Raw genomic sequence first — 16,594 nt, forward strand, 5'->3', positions numbered from 1 at the left:
CGCAGCTCGGTATAGGCTACATGGAACAATGCGTGCGCGTCATTCCGCGAGGGCACCGACGACCAATTGGCTGCTTTGTAATTTCATTATCCCGTTGACCTGATATTAACGCTCTGAGAAACCGTTTAATTCACATCGTATCATTCCTGTACTCCAAAGTAAATAATTTCCAATCAGATCACAGTCTGTGTGTGATGTGGTATGCGGAGGTGGTTTTGCCGCGAAAAGCTGCGAGACCCCTGTCCAAGGATGCCGATGGCGATTATTCCGGTACCTCGTCCAAACCCAATTAGTATTTGTAATTTTTATTTTTGCGAGAAGGCGATTAAAGGACCCAGTTGAATTACTCTGTATGGACTGAGCTGTTCGCGGCGCTCTAGAGCTGCTCGGCGGAGAACACGCTGCTGTTGAGGACCCGCGGATAAGCATTCCGTGCCATGGAAGGCGGGGGGCAGAGGGTGGAGGGAGTAAGGCGTGGTGGGAGGGGGACATGGTCGCTTTGCGCTCGAGTACCGCAGTAGAATTGGCAGATAGAGAGAGAGAGAGCGAGAGAGTCCGGGAGAAGCGAAAAAGGTCGTTTGTCTCCCGTTCCCGCCCAAAAACCCTCCTCGTTGGCGATTCCCGCCCAAAAGTCCCCGAGGGCGTGCGCTCGCGCTCACGACCACCGTCCGCGCAGCGTCGGAGTCGGGAGCAGCCGCAGCGCCGGGGATCGGTGGCTCGTCGGCCCCGTGCGGCACTTTTCTCCGCGACCCCGCGGAGCATGAGAACCGCGACCTGAAGGTTGAGACTTTTCAAAAAGCTCGGCCGACTCGGCGAGCTCACGTCGGGGGTTTTGCGTCCGCGCACGAATTGGCGCGCACGACCCGGGAATCGACGCGCTCCAAGTTTCCGTCCGCTCCAAACTCTCGCCCTGCGAGGGCTTCGTTCTGCGCTCACGGACTCCCCGAGCCGAGGGGGCTTGGCGAGGCCGGTGGCGCGCTTCGACAAGTGCCGGGGAGCGCTCTGCGGGCGGCCGTGCCGCCACCACGGATGCGGTCCCGACGCGGAGCCCGGCGGCATGACGGCCGCGGCCGAGGCCGGGCGGAGAGCACCCTGCGCGCCGTGGCTGCTCCTCCTGCTCGCCGTGCTGCTCGTTTCGTGTTGCAGTAAGTGAAGCGAGCGCGCACGACACGTGCCCTCTATGTACGGAACACTTGGTGCCCGATTTCCACTGCACCGACTGACTGGCCCCGCCGAGTGATTTTCACCGACCAATCAATAACCGGAGGAATAACAGCAGACGAGAGAACCTGATTGGAGCAAAAAAAAATCTCACGTCAACCCAGTCGGTCTGTGCAGTGCAATTCATTCATTTGAGTGTGAACAATATACTCACCAAAAATTAAAAATAACGATAATATTCATAATTAAGCACACTGATATTAGTTGTGGTCATTTTCCACCACGAATTGTGTACTGTCGCCAAATTACGGGTTAATAATGACAAATGTTCCCACTTCCAAGGAGGGAACTCCAAGGCAAGAGGAGGCCATTGGACCCAGCAAAGCCTCCACTAGCGTTGCCACCTCTGGTTGTGCGTCCGTGCTGTATGCTTTCAAATAACGTTTTCAAAGTCTCAGCTGGGGTTTGAACCGGAAACCTCGCAGATTCAGAGTGTACGCCATGTCCATCAAACCATGGAGTCTGGTACAGACCGCCTGCCTGATGAGGAATCTGCCGGGTCTGTAACCCCTTGAACCGTTATCCATGTCTTGATAGACAAATGAGAGTCTGCCCTACACTGAGCCCTTCCAGAGCAATGGACCGATGCCCATTTGAACCGTTATCTACGTCTTGGTAGACCATTGAGAGTCTGCCCTACACTGAGCCTTGCCTGAGAAATGGACCGATGCCCATTTGAACCGTTATCTACGTCTTGGTCGACCATTGAGAGTCTGCCCTACACAGAGCCTTGCCTGAGAAATGAACCGATACCCATTTGAACCGTCTAAGACTTGGCAGACAAATGAGAGTCCTACATTGAGCCTTCTCCGAGCAATGGACGGATGGCCATTTGAACCGTCGTCTAAGTCGTGGTAGACAAATGAGAGTCTGCCCTACACTGAGCCCTTCCAGAGCAATGAACGGATGGCCATTTGAACCATTACCTCAGTATTGGTCGACCATTGAGAGTTTGCCCTACACTGAGCTTTGCCTGAGCAATGGACGGATGCCCATTTGAACCGTCTAAGTCTTGGTAGACAAATGAGAGTCTGCCCTACACTGAGCCCTTCCAGAGCAATGAACGGATGGCCATTTGAACTATCGTCTAAGTCTTGGTCGACCAATGATAGTCCCACACTGAGCTTTGCCCGAGCAACGAATGGATACAATTCCTCAAGATGTCCCATATATATATATATATATATATATATATATATATATATATATATATATATATATATATATATATATACCCCAAGCTCCAGACATCGATCCCCAGGGGTCGCTTCGTCGAGGAATATATTGCAGGTTTCAGAAGCTGTAGTTATAAAACGTATTTTGATTTGTTTCCTAACGAAAGATCGATTGAATTATATTTTCTCGAGGAAACATTATTAATTGTCAGTAGAATATATGTTGTATTGTCGTTCAGAGGTTTGAAATGATGCAATAAATGTAAACGGTAATATACTGTGACTCTATATTTATGTACACGTGACTAGTGTAGTAATTGCTATATATATATATATATATATATATATATATATATATATATATATATATATATATATATATATATATATATATATATATATATATATGTATATATATATAATATATATATATATATACTAATGGAAAATAACATCTGCATGTCCGTAACTCATTGCTCGAACCCTTTGAACACTCCAGGTATAAAGTTAAGCCGATGACGCAAAACTCTCACTTTCAGCAATACCTGCATTCTACAGGTTGTCCCATCAGCAGTGACATTATATTGCGAGTTGCTGTTTCACTGCCTCTGCAATCGACACGACTGGGTACCGAGTAGGACAACGTACGTTTTACTGTTATAAATGCCGATATAGAGACACTCGTTCAGTCTTGTGAGCGTTTCTGGAGGAAGCGACACGAATGGCGGATTTTTGTTTGGACCAACAAGATGCCAGAATGTTGATCCGAGCATTTACGGAGCACTCTTTTACTCTCAATCTCTCATCGTCTTGTTTATGCTCCGAACGAGGAAATTGCTCCTGCCCCCCATGCGCTTCGTGCTTCCAGGTCGTACGCATCCAATTTGACGCCAGCGGTCCCGAGGGTCGCGCGCACGCGCGCCTAATCCCCGAGCGCCATTGGTCGCGGTGCGGTCACTCCTAGCCGAGCAGCCAATCAGCGCGTGGTCGATGCGTGAGCACGGTGCTGCCCATTATGGAGAACGTCGTATATGTCAATAAAGTGCGACGAAGAGACCGTGCGTGGTTACAAACGAGGCTGCCCGGTTGTGGAGCACCAACCGTGTGCCCAGGTGGACGTGCTTCTCCAATTTGTTAATAAGGAATCTCCATGAAATAGAAGGTTGTGGAGCACCAACCGTGTGCCCAGGTGGACGTGCTTCTCCAATTTGTTAATAAGGAATCTCCATGAAATAGAAGGTTGTGGAGCACCAACAGTGTGCCCAGGTGGACGTGCTCTCCAATTTGTTAATAAGGAATCTCCATGAGATAGAAGGTTGTGGAGCACTAACCGTGTGCCCAGGTCGACGTGCTTCTCCAATTTGTTAATAAGGAATCTCCATGAAATAGAAGGTTGTGGAGCACTAACCGTGTGTCCAGGTGGACGTGCTTCTCCAATTTGTTAATGAGGAATCTCCATGAAATAGAAGGTTGTGGAGCACCAACCGTGTGTCCAGGTGGATGTGCTTCTACAATTTGTTAATAAGGAATCTCCATGAAATAGAAGGTTGTGCAGCACCAACCGTGTGTCCAGGTGGACGTGCTTCTCCAATTTGTTAATAAGGAATCTTCATGAAATAGAAGGTTGTGGAGCACCAACCGTGTGTCCAGGTGGATGTGCTTCTACAATTTGTTAATAAGGAATCTCCATGAAATAGAAGGTTGTGGAGCACCAACCGTGTGTCCAGGTCGACGTGCTTCTTCAATTTGTTAACAAGGAATCTTCATGAAATAGAAGGTTGTGGAGCACCAACCGTGTGCCCAGGTCGACGTGCTTCTCCAATTTGTTAACAAGGAATCTCCATGTCCACGAATATTCTCCATGTCCTCCACGTCCAAAGGGTTGTGGAGGAAATTTGTTAATTTGTTAAAATTTGTTAAAAAGGAATCTCCATGTCCACGAATATTCTCCATGTCCTCCATGTCCACGGATATTCTCCATGTCCTCCATGTCCACGGATATTCTCCATGTCCAGAGGGTTGTGGAGCACCAACTTTGTGCCCAGGTCGACCTGCTACTCCAATTTGTTAACAAGGAATCTCCATGAAATAGAAGACTTCTCATGGAAGAATAGCTGAAGAGGATGTTATCCTGAAAGCATTCCTGAACTGGGAGAGGATGTTATCAGAAAATATCCAAGGAATTGTCTCTCCATAATTTCTCCACAAATGTTTATCAAAATCGAAACCCTGGAGTGAGAAGCGTCATCCACATCTGAGGGATGAAATCCCACCTGCTGCACGACTCGAAGCAACACCTTGGTTTTTGGGAAATGTTTCGCTTTGCACTCAAAACTGATGGATTTGACCGTCGACAGATTCAACTCGAACAAACCATCTCAGTTAGAACTAGAAGGGCACTCGGTAGAGCGCACACCTCCACCAGGCTGAACAGTTCACGTTTTGTATCCACTGATAGGCCGGATCTGGATCCGGACCTGAACCGATATCGAATCATTACCTTCGCCACCAAATGTTGATGGAGGTTATGTTTTCACCCCTGTCTGTCTGTAAACAAGATATCTCAAAACGTTGTGGACGGATTCGTAGGAAATTTGGCAGAGATGTAGCTTATGTGACAAGGACGAAATTATTAGATTTTGGTGGAGATCCGGATTCGGATCCGGCTATTAGAATTTTTAAAGTGATTCTTCACCATTGGGAGATCGGGCCAAAAACTATACATAGCAGGATATCTCAAAAGGTTGTGGACGGATCCGGACGAAACTTGGTGGACCGGTTGGGTGTCTGACAAGGAAGAATCGATTCGATTTCGCTGAAGATCCGGATCTGGATCCAGCTAGTAGAATTTTTAAAGTGATTCTTCACCATTGAGTGATATGGCCAACTAGGTGGAGGTTTGTTCTCTACTGAGTGCCGTTCTAGTTTGTTCTTGTCACCGAACCAACTCATCCACCAAGTTTTATCATAAATCGTCCACAACTTTTTGAAATATCGTTTTGTCCCTATCACTCATTGATGAAGAATCACTTAAAAATTAAATAATTATCATATCCGGATCCGGATCTTTACCAAAATCGAATCTATTCGTCCTTGTTACACACACAACCAGTCCACCTAGTTTCGTCCTAATTCGTTCACAAATTTTTGAGATATCCTGCTATATATCGCTTTTTTGCACTATCCCTCAATGGCGAATAATTACTTTAAAAATCCTCAGATCCAGATCCGGATCCGGATCTTCACCAAAATCTAACCATTTCGTCCTTGTCACATACGCGGACTCTTCATGAAATTTAGCCTGAATCCGTCCACAACTTTTTGAGATATCCTGTTCACAGACAAACAGGGGTGTAAACATAACCTCCGCTCACCTTCGGTGGTGGAGGTAACTATCATTGCCCGAGGAAATTGAGATTCTCACATCAGTTTTAACTGTCATTCTCCGGTTGAACGAACACACCACACGCTCCTCGTCGAGGTTGAATCCACTGACGGGTTCTCACCTCCCATAGTAATGATCTCACCATGGCTTTTAGCACATCGTGCGGCGACAACAACAACAACAACAACAACAACAACAACAAACACTCCTGCTTAACACGTTACCCGCCCATCACGTGCTTGTGGCACAGAACTCAGGCCACGAGGGTTTGCAGGTGCAAGGATCAATTTCCCAAATTGCAGGTAAGGAGGTTCTGGGATCAAATCCAGCCTCGACCTAATGGCCGGCGACGGTGCCACAGGCATCTTGCAGCAAGCACGGCGTCGCTGCATGAAGCGCCACGTTTGTTCGCATCCCCTCACAGTACTATTCCCGGAATGCAAATTCGTGCAGACGTGCCATCCAAGGCGCTCCGCACGCCTCCTGCCGTTCAGTTAGACTCACCGTAGATCCGCCCGCAATTATCGGTGACTGACGTCGACAGCAGGAGGGGGCATTGCTTTTAATGCTGCAGAAGAAGAAGAGATACTCGCCAGGTATAAAAATTCACTGTTTTGTGGATATCCAAGCTGCCTTCATTATAAATGTGAAACACGGTGGGATTGTAACACGGGTAGGGGTAGCGATCCTCTTTTAGCAAGTGGGGGCTTTAATGGAATCACTGCATCCCTCGCACCAATCCGTCTGGGGGCGTGGCTTGCATGATATGACGAGTGAGTGACAGTTCGTGTGCTATACATATATTACGTACGAATATTTTGTTTTCTCTCTCCCACTGCATGCATCATATACGCTTCGTTCAGCAGTTTATTTGCCTGGGTAATGATACATGGTTTGCCATCCCTCCACCAGCAGTAGTTAGGGCAGGAATTTGTAGTTTGGCCGTGGTGCTGGCGATGCCTCACCTACTCTTCGTGAAGGACATCGTGGGATCTTTAAACCGTCCGATTGATGTTTTCTAGGTAGGCCATTGCATCACAACGTGCACCGTCCCCCGGGTGGGCGTAAGCCGGGTGTCCCATGTGCTCGTATTATCTGGCTGACGTTCAATGTCCCACGGTGTCCTTCACGAAGATTAGGCGAGTTATTGCCGACATCCTGAACTACAAATTCCTGCTCTGACGATACATGGCGGAGGAGGCAACGACAAATCCATGCAGTGTAGTCCTTGCATCGAGGACTGAGCTGCCTCGAGGCTCAGAAAAAGAGAGTGGGAGACGGGTCGAGATGGACGGAATTTCACACATTTAAATGATCTGTTGTTGTGTTTTGTCTTTAATCATTTTCAATAATCTTCGAATTGTCTGGCAGCTGACACGGGTGCTTCCCCGGGTAATTGAAAGAATTGCGTTTTTCTCCGAATGATGTGTGAGAAACGTTTCTTCGGGTGTTTCTTTGAGTAGAGAAGTATAACGAACTGCTAATCAATGTATCTTCAAGATTGTGATGTGGGTTTGCACAATGAATGAATAAATATGAGTTTGACTAAGACTTGAGATTGTCCGCACAGTGGTGACCCGTCCAGGACAGCGTTGTGTAATCGAGAGGAACTAAAGAAGTTTGATTTATATGTTATAATCCATCATTAGCATTAGTTGGACAGGAGATACACAGAGTTTTTGACAAAATGAGTACGAGATAATGAGCCGTTTTCAGAGTGTTCTGCGTCAAAGTGGAGTGGTGACCCGTCCAGGAATGTGCCCTCTAGCCAATGTAATGTAGATCGAGTATATGCGTCTGAAGACATGGAAGAGGTGCGTCTTCTTCTTGTACTTCTTCTTCCTCTTCTTCCTCCCCCAGACTTCCTCTCCTTCTTCTTCGCCCTCTACTTCCTCTTCTTCCTCCTCTTCTTCTCCTTCTCCTTCTACTTCTTCTTCTTCACCCATTACCTCTTCCTCTCCTTCCTCTTCTTCTTCCTCTTCTACCTCTTCCTCTACCTCTTCTTCTTCCGCTTCCTCTTCTTCATCTTCATATTCTTCTTCTTCTCTACCTCTCCTTCTTCTTCTTCCTCTACTTCTTCCACTTATTCCTCCTCTTCCTCTTCTCCTTCTTCTTGTTCTACCTCTTCGTCTTCAGCTTCTTCTTCTGCTTAGACCTCTTCTTCTTCCTCTTCTTCTTCTTCTTCTTCTTCCTCCTCTTCCTATTCCGCTTCTCCTTCTTCTTCTTCTTCTACCTCTTCTTCTTCAGCTTCTTCCTTCTACCTCTTCTTCTTCCTCTTCTTCTTACGCTTCCTCTTCCTCTTCGTCTTCTTCTTCTTCTTCTCCTACCTCTTCCTCTTCAGCTTCTTCTGCTACCTCTTCTTCTTCCTCTTCTTCTTCTGCTTCTCTTCCTTTGCCTCTTCTCCTTCTTCTTCTTCTTCCACTTATTCTTGCGCTTCTCCCTCTTCTTCTTCCTCCTCTTCTGCTTCTTCCTCTTCTATCTCTTGTTCTTCCTCTTCTTCCTCCGCTGCTTCCTCTTCTTCTGCCTCTTCCTCCTCTGCTTCTTCTGCCTCTTCCTCCTCTGCCTCTTCTTCTTTTGCCTCCCAGACTTATAAGAGGAGCTAAACGACAAAGGGAAGCAGCTTTACAGACAACTGAACAATACTGCGGAGGGGGAGGATGGACATTCATGAGGAGGAATAATACAAACATGAGTAGCAATGGCCCGATGAGGGAGGGAAAGTATCGGTGTGTGGAAGAGATAGACCAAGGATTTCAAGATCATTGGAATCTCCCATGATGAAGCTGACTCTATGGGCCAATCACTTCGCCGTCGCCGACATATTGGTTGTCTCTTTGTCTCATTTCTGGTCTTCCACCTTCTGCCCTCTCCTTGCTCTGTCCCTCCAGGTATCCGCATGACGCACGCGTTCCACTATTGACCTCCTCCTAGTGAAACTGCCTAAATCCAGGACCACTGTTCACCTCCACTCATTTATTCCTCTCTTTTCCCACCTATGGAACCGCCTTCCATACTCGTCAATCTCTTTCTTCCCTCCAGGTCTTCAACACAGTTGTTCACCACCATCTATCGCCATCTCAAGTCAGCACAGCATCCAAAATCATGATCTTTTCTACACCCCATAAACCACCCCATCTCTCAAAATTTGGCTTCTGTATCCATCTTGTCCACCCCTTGCCTGTTCTCTCCTAACCCTGCCGAAATCTCGGCTCTCTGCTCACCTTCACTCTTTCATTCCTCTTTTCTCCCGCCTGTGGAACAAACTCCCACACTCCCTTCAATCCCTCTCCTCCCTCCAGGTCTTTAAAACAGCTGTTCACCACCATCTCTTATCTTCCCCCATCCAAAACCTTGATCTTTTCTACCCCCACTAATTCACCCCAGATCCACCTTGTTTGAAATTCCAACTTCTTTCCTGGAAATCCTGGCAGTGTCCATATGTTTATACTTCTCCCACCCCCTCCCCCCCCCCTTCACATGCCCCAAAGCCCTCTCCCTCCCACAGATCTCTCGATGTCTCCATGTCTCTCGGTCCCTGCTCTCAAATGTTGTGTTTGTGTCCTTCCCCCTCTCTCCCCATCTTGTCTACCGCTCCCGATGTTATTTGTTTTATGTGTCTGTTTGTCTTTCTGTGTGATTAATGTTCGCTCTTTCACGAGCCTCGATCTTGTATACAAAAAAAAAAAAAAAAAAAAAAAACCCTCATCGTTACCTGCATCCCCTGGTTGTCAATCTCCGTCTACCTTTTCCTCCACCCTGCTGTAAGTGTTTCCTTTTGCCCCTTCTGTTCCCATTGTAATGTTGTGTCCTGATCTGTTCTTCCAAGACACAGAACAGATCAACCTAGAACATCTATTTTAAAAAAAAAAGAAAAAAAGATGGTGGATGTGTATTGTTGAGTGCATGAGGTAGTAATGGGCATCGTGCTTGAAAAATAACAGCTGGTTGAACGTTAAAGACCCCGTGTCCTTTGCGAAGAGTAGGCGAGTCAAATTCATCAAGCCTCGCCAGCCGGTTCGTGAACGACTCGGGCCAAAAAACATTCCCCTGCCGACCCCACAAGACGCTGGAATTGGGATGTTAAAGAAGATCCAGAGATTATAATCACACGTCTCTTTTAAACGTGACCACTTGGCGCCACAATCCTGCGTTTAACGTCAATTGCTTTAAGTAATGATCGCTGTCATCAATTTAGATTACTCTGTGCAGATACATCACTTATCCGCAGATTCTGCTCCTTACGGAATCGCTGATTTCCAACATGTGTGAGTTTTATCCCCACGATGTTGTGACATATAAATGGGAGATTCTTCCCACTGGTGTGATCGGCGGGTGGAAGCTTGGCCCAAGTCTTTCACGAACCGGCTGGCCAGGCCTGACGTTCGACTAGTTATGGTGCCGGCCATAGCTCGCCTACTTTTCACGGAGGACACCCTGGGATCTTTAACGTCCACCAATCAATGCTGGCATGACCCTGCCTGTGACACACCAGGATGACAGGTTATAGCTAGGTTGGGGGTAAGAGGTGAGTGTGCGTATCTCTTCAGGGTCTTGCTATATATAGTATGTTGTACATCTGTGCGTGATCATTGTCCAACTACCTTTCGGGTTGAGGGTTCATACACGGATCTACTGAACAAACTGTACGACTGAAATTGCTGCCTGACAATGGTGGTTGTTCATTTGAGCTTTTGTACTACGAATCGTCCCCCTAACCCCCTGAGCAGGGTAAACTAATTGATAAAGTAGCTGCTTCGGCAATGGAGTGCACCTGGAGGTTTGCCATTGCCTTCCCAGTGTGGTCGGGATTTGAACCTGGTGCAATGGACAGATTACAAAGCAGAAGCCCAGTCATTACAGGTAAAGGTAAAGCCTATTTTCACATTGGGTGCCCATTTTGAGATGGGATACTTTTTAAGGTACAAGCTTGCTTTTACATTGTGCTTTATGCGGCGACGACAATAAGTTTTACGCAGTGACATTTTTAGGAGATATTTATTTATTTATGACATTTGCACTGAGGTTAGGGGGGAGGGGTGGTTAATTGAGATTTATATTTAGGTTTTTCAGAAATGTAGTCTCGTGGAGTAACTATAAACAACAGAGGGCAGCATATTCACAGAATGACAGAGGATGTAAGAGGAGCAGGTAGTCAACCAGAGAACGCACGCGCGTGTGGCATAAAGGGAAGAGGTGGGATGGGGGTCAGGAGGGGTCAGTGAGAGTAAGGAGAGCAGGGGGATTTTTATGGGAGAAAAGTATGAGGTGACGATAGGCAACAGTCCGGAAAATCACTGGATGGAGGAGCATGACTACAGACAGGGGTAGTTGGATCCACAGGTGAGAGAATAAAGGGATGAGGAATAGAGGTGAGTACTGTATTCATCACATAATTTGGAAGAGTAATAAGCTATGAGATTGTTGGAATTGAGAGCAGGACACACACACACACACACACACACACACACACACACACACACACACACACACACACACACACACACACAACATACACACACGGTCCAGGCATGTGAGGAAAGAAGGAAGATTGGATATACATTTATTACATACGTGCTTTGTGTTTGTGGGGAATATGAAAAATGGAAACAAGGGAAGTGGCTTGAAGCATACAGGTTTGGGAGAAGGAGGTGGAAGGGTGTGTGTAACAATGTCGCCATATTTGTATCCGTTGTTTTGTTTGTTTTGTTCGTGTGCAGCCTGTGGCTGCTAGTTGCATCATTTTCTGGTAGTGTGGTTGTGACGTTGATACAATGCCTTATTTTACCAGTCATCTGGTCCTCATTTTGCCGACCTTGGAAGGATGAACAGGCTAAGCCAACCCACCTGGTGTTAATTCAATGGCATGACAAGGATTCGAACTCAGGACATTAAGATCTCAAGCTAGCCACCTTAACCTTTAAGCCAAAACTAGCCTTTATGCAATAACTAGATGACTTATTCAAGCCCTGTTTTCAATGGATTACCTTTTTTGACAGTTAAAAGTGTACCTGAATTTTGTGTCAAGTGCTTCACAGTGGAGCAGCTAGTGTACACGTGATTTCTTAATTTTTTTCAAAGATGTCCGGCAGATAATGATATATATGATCCGATCATCCGCAGCCCCTCGAAGGGCGACATCAGCAACTATAGACAAGCGAGGGTTCTAATGACACCAGGTGGTTGAAACCAAATGATCGACCCAAGTAAAGAATTTAAGATTTATTCATGGTACCACACCAACTCTCAAGGACTTTCACGTTCTTGTTCTGAAGCCATGCCAGTGTTGCTGTGGCTATATGCTTGGGGTCATTATCCTGTTGGAACATAAATCTCCGCCGCAGTCTAAGGTCTTTTGCACTCGGAAGCAGGGTCTCCTCAAGGATGTATTTGTCTCCATTCATTGTTCTTTCTGTCCTTACAAGTCTCACAGTCCCTTCCACTGAAAAGCATCCTCATAGCATGATGCTGCAACCACCACCATGCTTCACAGTAGGGATGGTGTTAGATTGATGATGAGCTGGGCTCAGTTTCTGCCAGATGTAGAACTTTGCATTCAGGCCAAAGAGTTTAATTTAAATCTTATCAGACCACGGAACGTTTTGTTTGCCTCATGCTCTCAGTCTTTCGCGTGCCTTTTTGCAAATTTCAGGCGTGCTGTCATGTGCTTTTTTTGTCTGGCCACTCTCCCATGAAGCCTAGATTTGTGTAGTGCTGCTGAGACTGTTGTCCTTCTGGCAGGTTCTCCCATCTCAGCCAAGGAACTCTGTAGTCTGGTCAGAGTGGTCATTGGGTTCTTGGTCACCTCCCTGACAAAGGTCCTTCTTGCCCGTTTGCCCAGTTTGGTCTGACGGCCAGCTCTAGGAAGAGTCTGGGTAGTTTCATATTCTTTCCATTTCCTAATGATGGAGATCACTGTGCTCTTGGGAACTTTCAACAATCTAAAACTGTTTCATACCCTTCCACAGATCTATGCCTCCTCACAATTCTATCTCGGAGTTCTATGGACAGTTCCTTGGACTTCATGGTGGAGTTTTTGCTCTGACAGGCACTGTCAACTGTGGGACCTTATATAGAAAGGTGTGTTTCTTTCTAAGTCATGACCAATCAATTGAATTGGCCCAGGTGGCCTCTAATCAAGTTGTGGAGATATGTCAAGGATGATCAAAGGAAATTGGATGGACTTGAGCTCAATTTGGGTTGTCATAGCAAAAGGGTTGAATACTTATTCACTTAAGACATTTCAGCTTTTCATTTTTAATTATTTTGTAAAAGTTTCTGAAAAGAAATCCTCTTTAACATTATGGGATATCATGTGTAGATCAGTAACAAAAAATGTCAATTTGATCCATTTTAAATTCAGACTGTAACAACAAAATGTGAAAAGATCAAGGGGTGTGAATACTTTCTGAAGACACTATAGGTAATCTGTTGATGTGCATCTGTGACCAAAGTTTTGGATCCGCCGTTTGCAGAAGCTTTGCACTGAAAGGATTGAAACCTTGAGGAAGAACGGTGCCAAACTGATGATATGAGCGGTCGGGAAACCAGTCAATTGTCAGAAACATCTGATGGGCTTTAATGATGGACATCTGAAACATCTGAAGGACTTTAAGCCAGAGGACCCGTCTTCCAAACTTAAATATGTTAAGGTTCTTCTTTTAGGTAAGGGAACTATGTTTTGAGGTTTGCAATTTAGATAAAGTTGAATATAGGGTGTAATGAAATTCACATCATTTACAGCAATCCTTTCAATTATATTATAGTTTAGGGACAGCTGACACTGTACAAGTGTGTGTGTGTGTGTGTGTGTGTGTGTGTGTGTGTGTGTGTGTGTGTGTGTGTGTGTGTGTGTGTGTGTGTGTGTGTGTGTGTGTTTGTGTGTGATAGAATTGTGAGGAACAGAAATGAAAAAAACGACGTGTGTATGTGTTAGTCAGACTTAGACATATCAGGAAGCTTTAACAGATGTTCATTTCATATTCCACAGAGAAGATGTCCTCCAGTTTTGCTTCCTGGATATGCAAGCTCTTGCAATTTCAGATCTTCTTGTTTTTTGTCATTTTGGTTTTCATGTTTTTTTCCCCAAAACCCAGTCAACCTCAGTGATTCTTTCTTGTATTAGATGGCACTGGGGAATTTAGGCATCATATTTTTTTTTTTAAAGAAATACCTGAAGAACCCATATAAGTACTAGGGTGGCAGGGAGGCTGCAAGGTGTAGCCATGAGCTACACTACCGGTCAAAAGCTTTAGAACACCTCAATTTTTTCCAGTTTTTATTGAAATTGAAGCAATTCAAGTCCAGTGTATAACCTGAAATGGTACAAAGGTATATATACCATATATATATACCATTATAACCCTTAAAAGTGTAGGTCTTTCCTTTAGAGAAATTGCAAAGAAAGCCAAGCTGTCAGTGAGTACAGTTTCCTAAACCATCAAAAGGCACTTGGAAACTGGAGGAAACTCTGACAGGAAGAGGTCTGGCAGGAAGTAGTATATTGGAAACTGGAGGAAACTCTGACAGGAAGAGGTCTGGCAGACCCAAAGCCACAACAGAATCAGAAAATAAGTTTCAGAGAGTCAACAGCTTCCGTGATAGGCGGCTCACAGGACAACAGCTTCAAGCACAGCTTAACACTGGTCGAAGTAAGCAAGTCTCAGTTTCAACTGTGAAGAGAAGCCTTCGAGCTGCAGGTTTGACAGGTCGAGTGGCAGTAAGAAAGCCATTGCTAAGATGGCGAAATAAGAAAAAGAGGCTTGCCTGGCCCATGAAGCACCGCCAGTGGACTACTGAAGACTGGAAGAAGGTCTTATGGACCGATGAATCAAAATTTGAAATCTTTGGTTCATCACGCAGGGTTTTGTACGTCGTCGAGTAGGCGAAAGGATGGTTCCTCAGTGTGTGACACCAACTGTCAAACATTGAGGAGGAAGCGTGATGGCCTGGGGCTCTTTTGCTGGATCCAGAGTCGGCGACTTGCACAGAGTGACTGGCACCCTGAACCAAAAGGGCTACCACAGCATTTTGCAGCGCCATGCAATACCCCCTGGTATATGCCTCGTTGGTCAGGGGTTCATCCTACAGCAATATAATGACCCCAAACACACCTCCAGGCTATGTCAAAACTACCTTCGAGGAAAAGAGCAAGACGGTAGGCTTCAAATCATGGAAAGGCCAGCACAGTCTCCTGACTTAAACCCCATCGAGCTGGTTTGGGATGAACTGGACAGAAGGGTGAAAGCAAAGCAACCTACAAGTGCAACACATTTGTGGGAACTTCTGCAACAGTGTTGGGAAGAACTTCCCGAACAATATTTGATTTCCTTTGAAGAAAGAATGCCACAAGTGTGTTCGGCGGTTATATCTTCAAAAGGTGGCTACTTTGCTGAGTCAAATTTTTAAATTAAATTTTGTTAAACAAAATGATTCTATGATTTCTCTTTTTATATCCAATTGTTTATTTGTTCTATGCTTAATTTCAGAGTACATTGAGACATTAAACTGCGTAAATTTCAATAAAAATTGGAAAAATTGAGGTGTTCTAAAACTTTTGACCGGTAGTGTATCTATCCTAGCTAAGGCTCGAATTTGGCCCCTCTATAAACGGTCACCCTGGTGCTTCACAGGCAGTTTGAGGCATCGATGTGTGTGCTCTCCATCTGATGGACTTTAAGCCAGAGGACCCGTCTTCCAAAACTTAGTGGACCTTGCAAATCCCATGGTGTCTGCCGCAAAGTGTAGGCTAGTTACCACCAACATCCTAGGGCTGGCAGGGTGACCGAGAGGTACATGCACTCAACTCCAAGCTGTTTAGCCTGGGTTTGAATCCCAACCCAACATTAAACTGTCATCCCCATGTTTCACATGCAGGGTGATTCATCACTGTGTCTGCCTTTCCTCAGATGGGCGTAAAACTGGGCGTCCGGTCTGTCGGCATTGGTTGGTGGACATTAAAAATCCCATGGTGTCCTTTGCGAAGAGTAGGCGAGCTATCGCCGGAAGCCTGAACAAATTATAAATTCCTGCTCTCACCTACAGAGGGCATTGCATCAGCAGCACAGCTACGCTCTCAGCCAATGTTGCTACCCCGCAACCTTTTGCTGCAAACTCAAGAAGAAGAAGACAGGCATCTCAAAAAAACTCCAAATTCCCGCCACCCTCAGTCGAACATCAGGGCTGGCCAAAATGTTTCACCTGTAAATTCCACAATGACTTGGAAACGACTAGTAGTAGTACTAGTAGGAGTAGTAGTACAGTAGTAATAGTTGTCTTCGTATAGTCTAAATGACAAGATCAAATCAATAACCAGTTTTAAAGACTTTTGATTTGCCCTTAACGACCTCATCAACATGAAGGTTACTAATATGCAAAAGCAATTGCTGAACAATATCAAGAGTAACATAAGAGTCGAGGATAGGTAGAAATGACCCGAAGCATGAGAATGAGTCCGCTTTTCTTCCCAAATCTCGTACCTCTGATATCTCTCCCAACATTTCTCTCTGCGCTTTCTAATCTCCCCTGGCGAGGAGAATCTTAAACAGCCCAAGACAAGACAAGACAAGACGGGGAGGCGTTCAATAAGCAAGCGGGGTAGCGCAAGGATGACGGAAACTGCTGGAGAGCGAAACAGATCTGTATAATTTATTTTACTCCTACAGACATCTTACAAATTGCAAAAACTCCAGCATGTACAAAGCTACATATGGATGGAAAAGATGTACGACTGAGGATGTGGTGTAGTCTGTGAAAATACCAAGCTTTGTGGATGGCTCCGAGAGGTATTGAAAAAGTTATTGGTATGAGATCCTCC

General features: G+C 45.6%; 1 protein-coding gene across 1 annotated transcript in view; it reads left to right on the forward strand.

Annotated features, from left to right (window-relative positions):
- Positions 1 to 516: 516 nt before the first annotated feature.
- Positions 517 to 16,594, forward strand: part of TAFA5 (TAFA chemokine like family member 5) — a 374,045-nt gene continuing 357,967 nt past the window's right edge. Inside the window, exon 1 of the mRNA XM_068135274.2 lies at positions 517 to 1,145. Within this exon, the coding sequence (XP_067991375.1) occupies positions 1,058 to 1,145 (88 nt within the window). The 5' untranslated portion in view covers positions 517 to 1,057. The remainder of the gene's footprint in view (positions 1,146 to 16,594) is intronic.

The sequence above is a fragment of the Myxine glutinosa genome, chromosome 1 (genome assembly GCF_964187855.1).
Source record: "Myxine glutinosa chromosome 1, kmMyxGlut1.1, whole genome shotgun sequence".
In the NCBI taxonomy this organism is placed as follows: Eukaryota; Metazoa; Chordata; class Myxini; order Myxiniformes; family Myxinidae; genus Myxine; species Myxine glutinosa.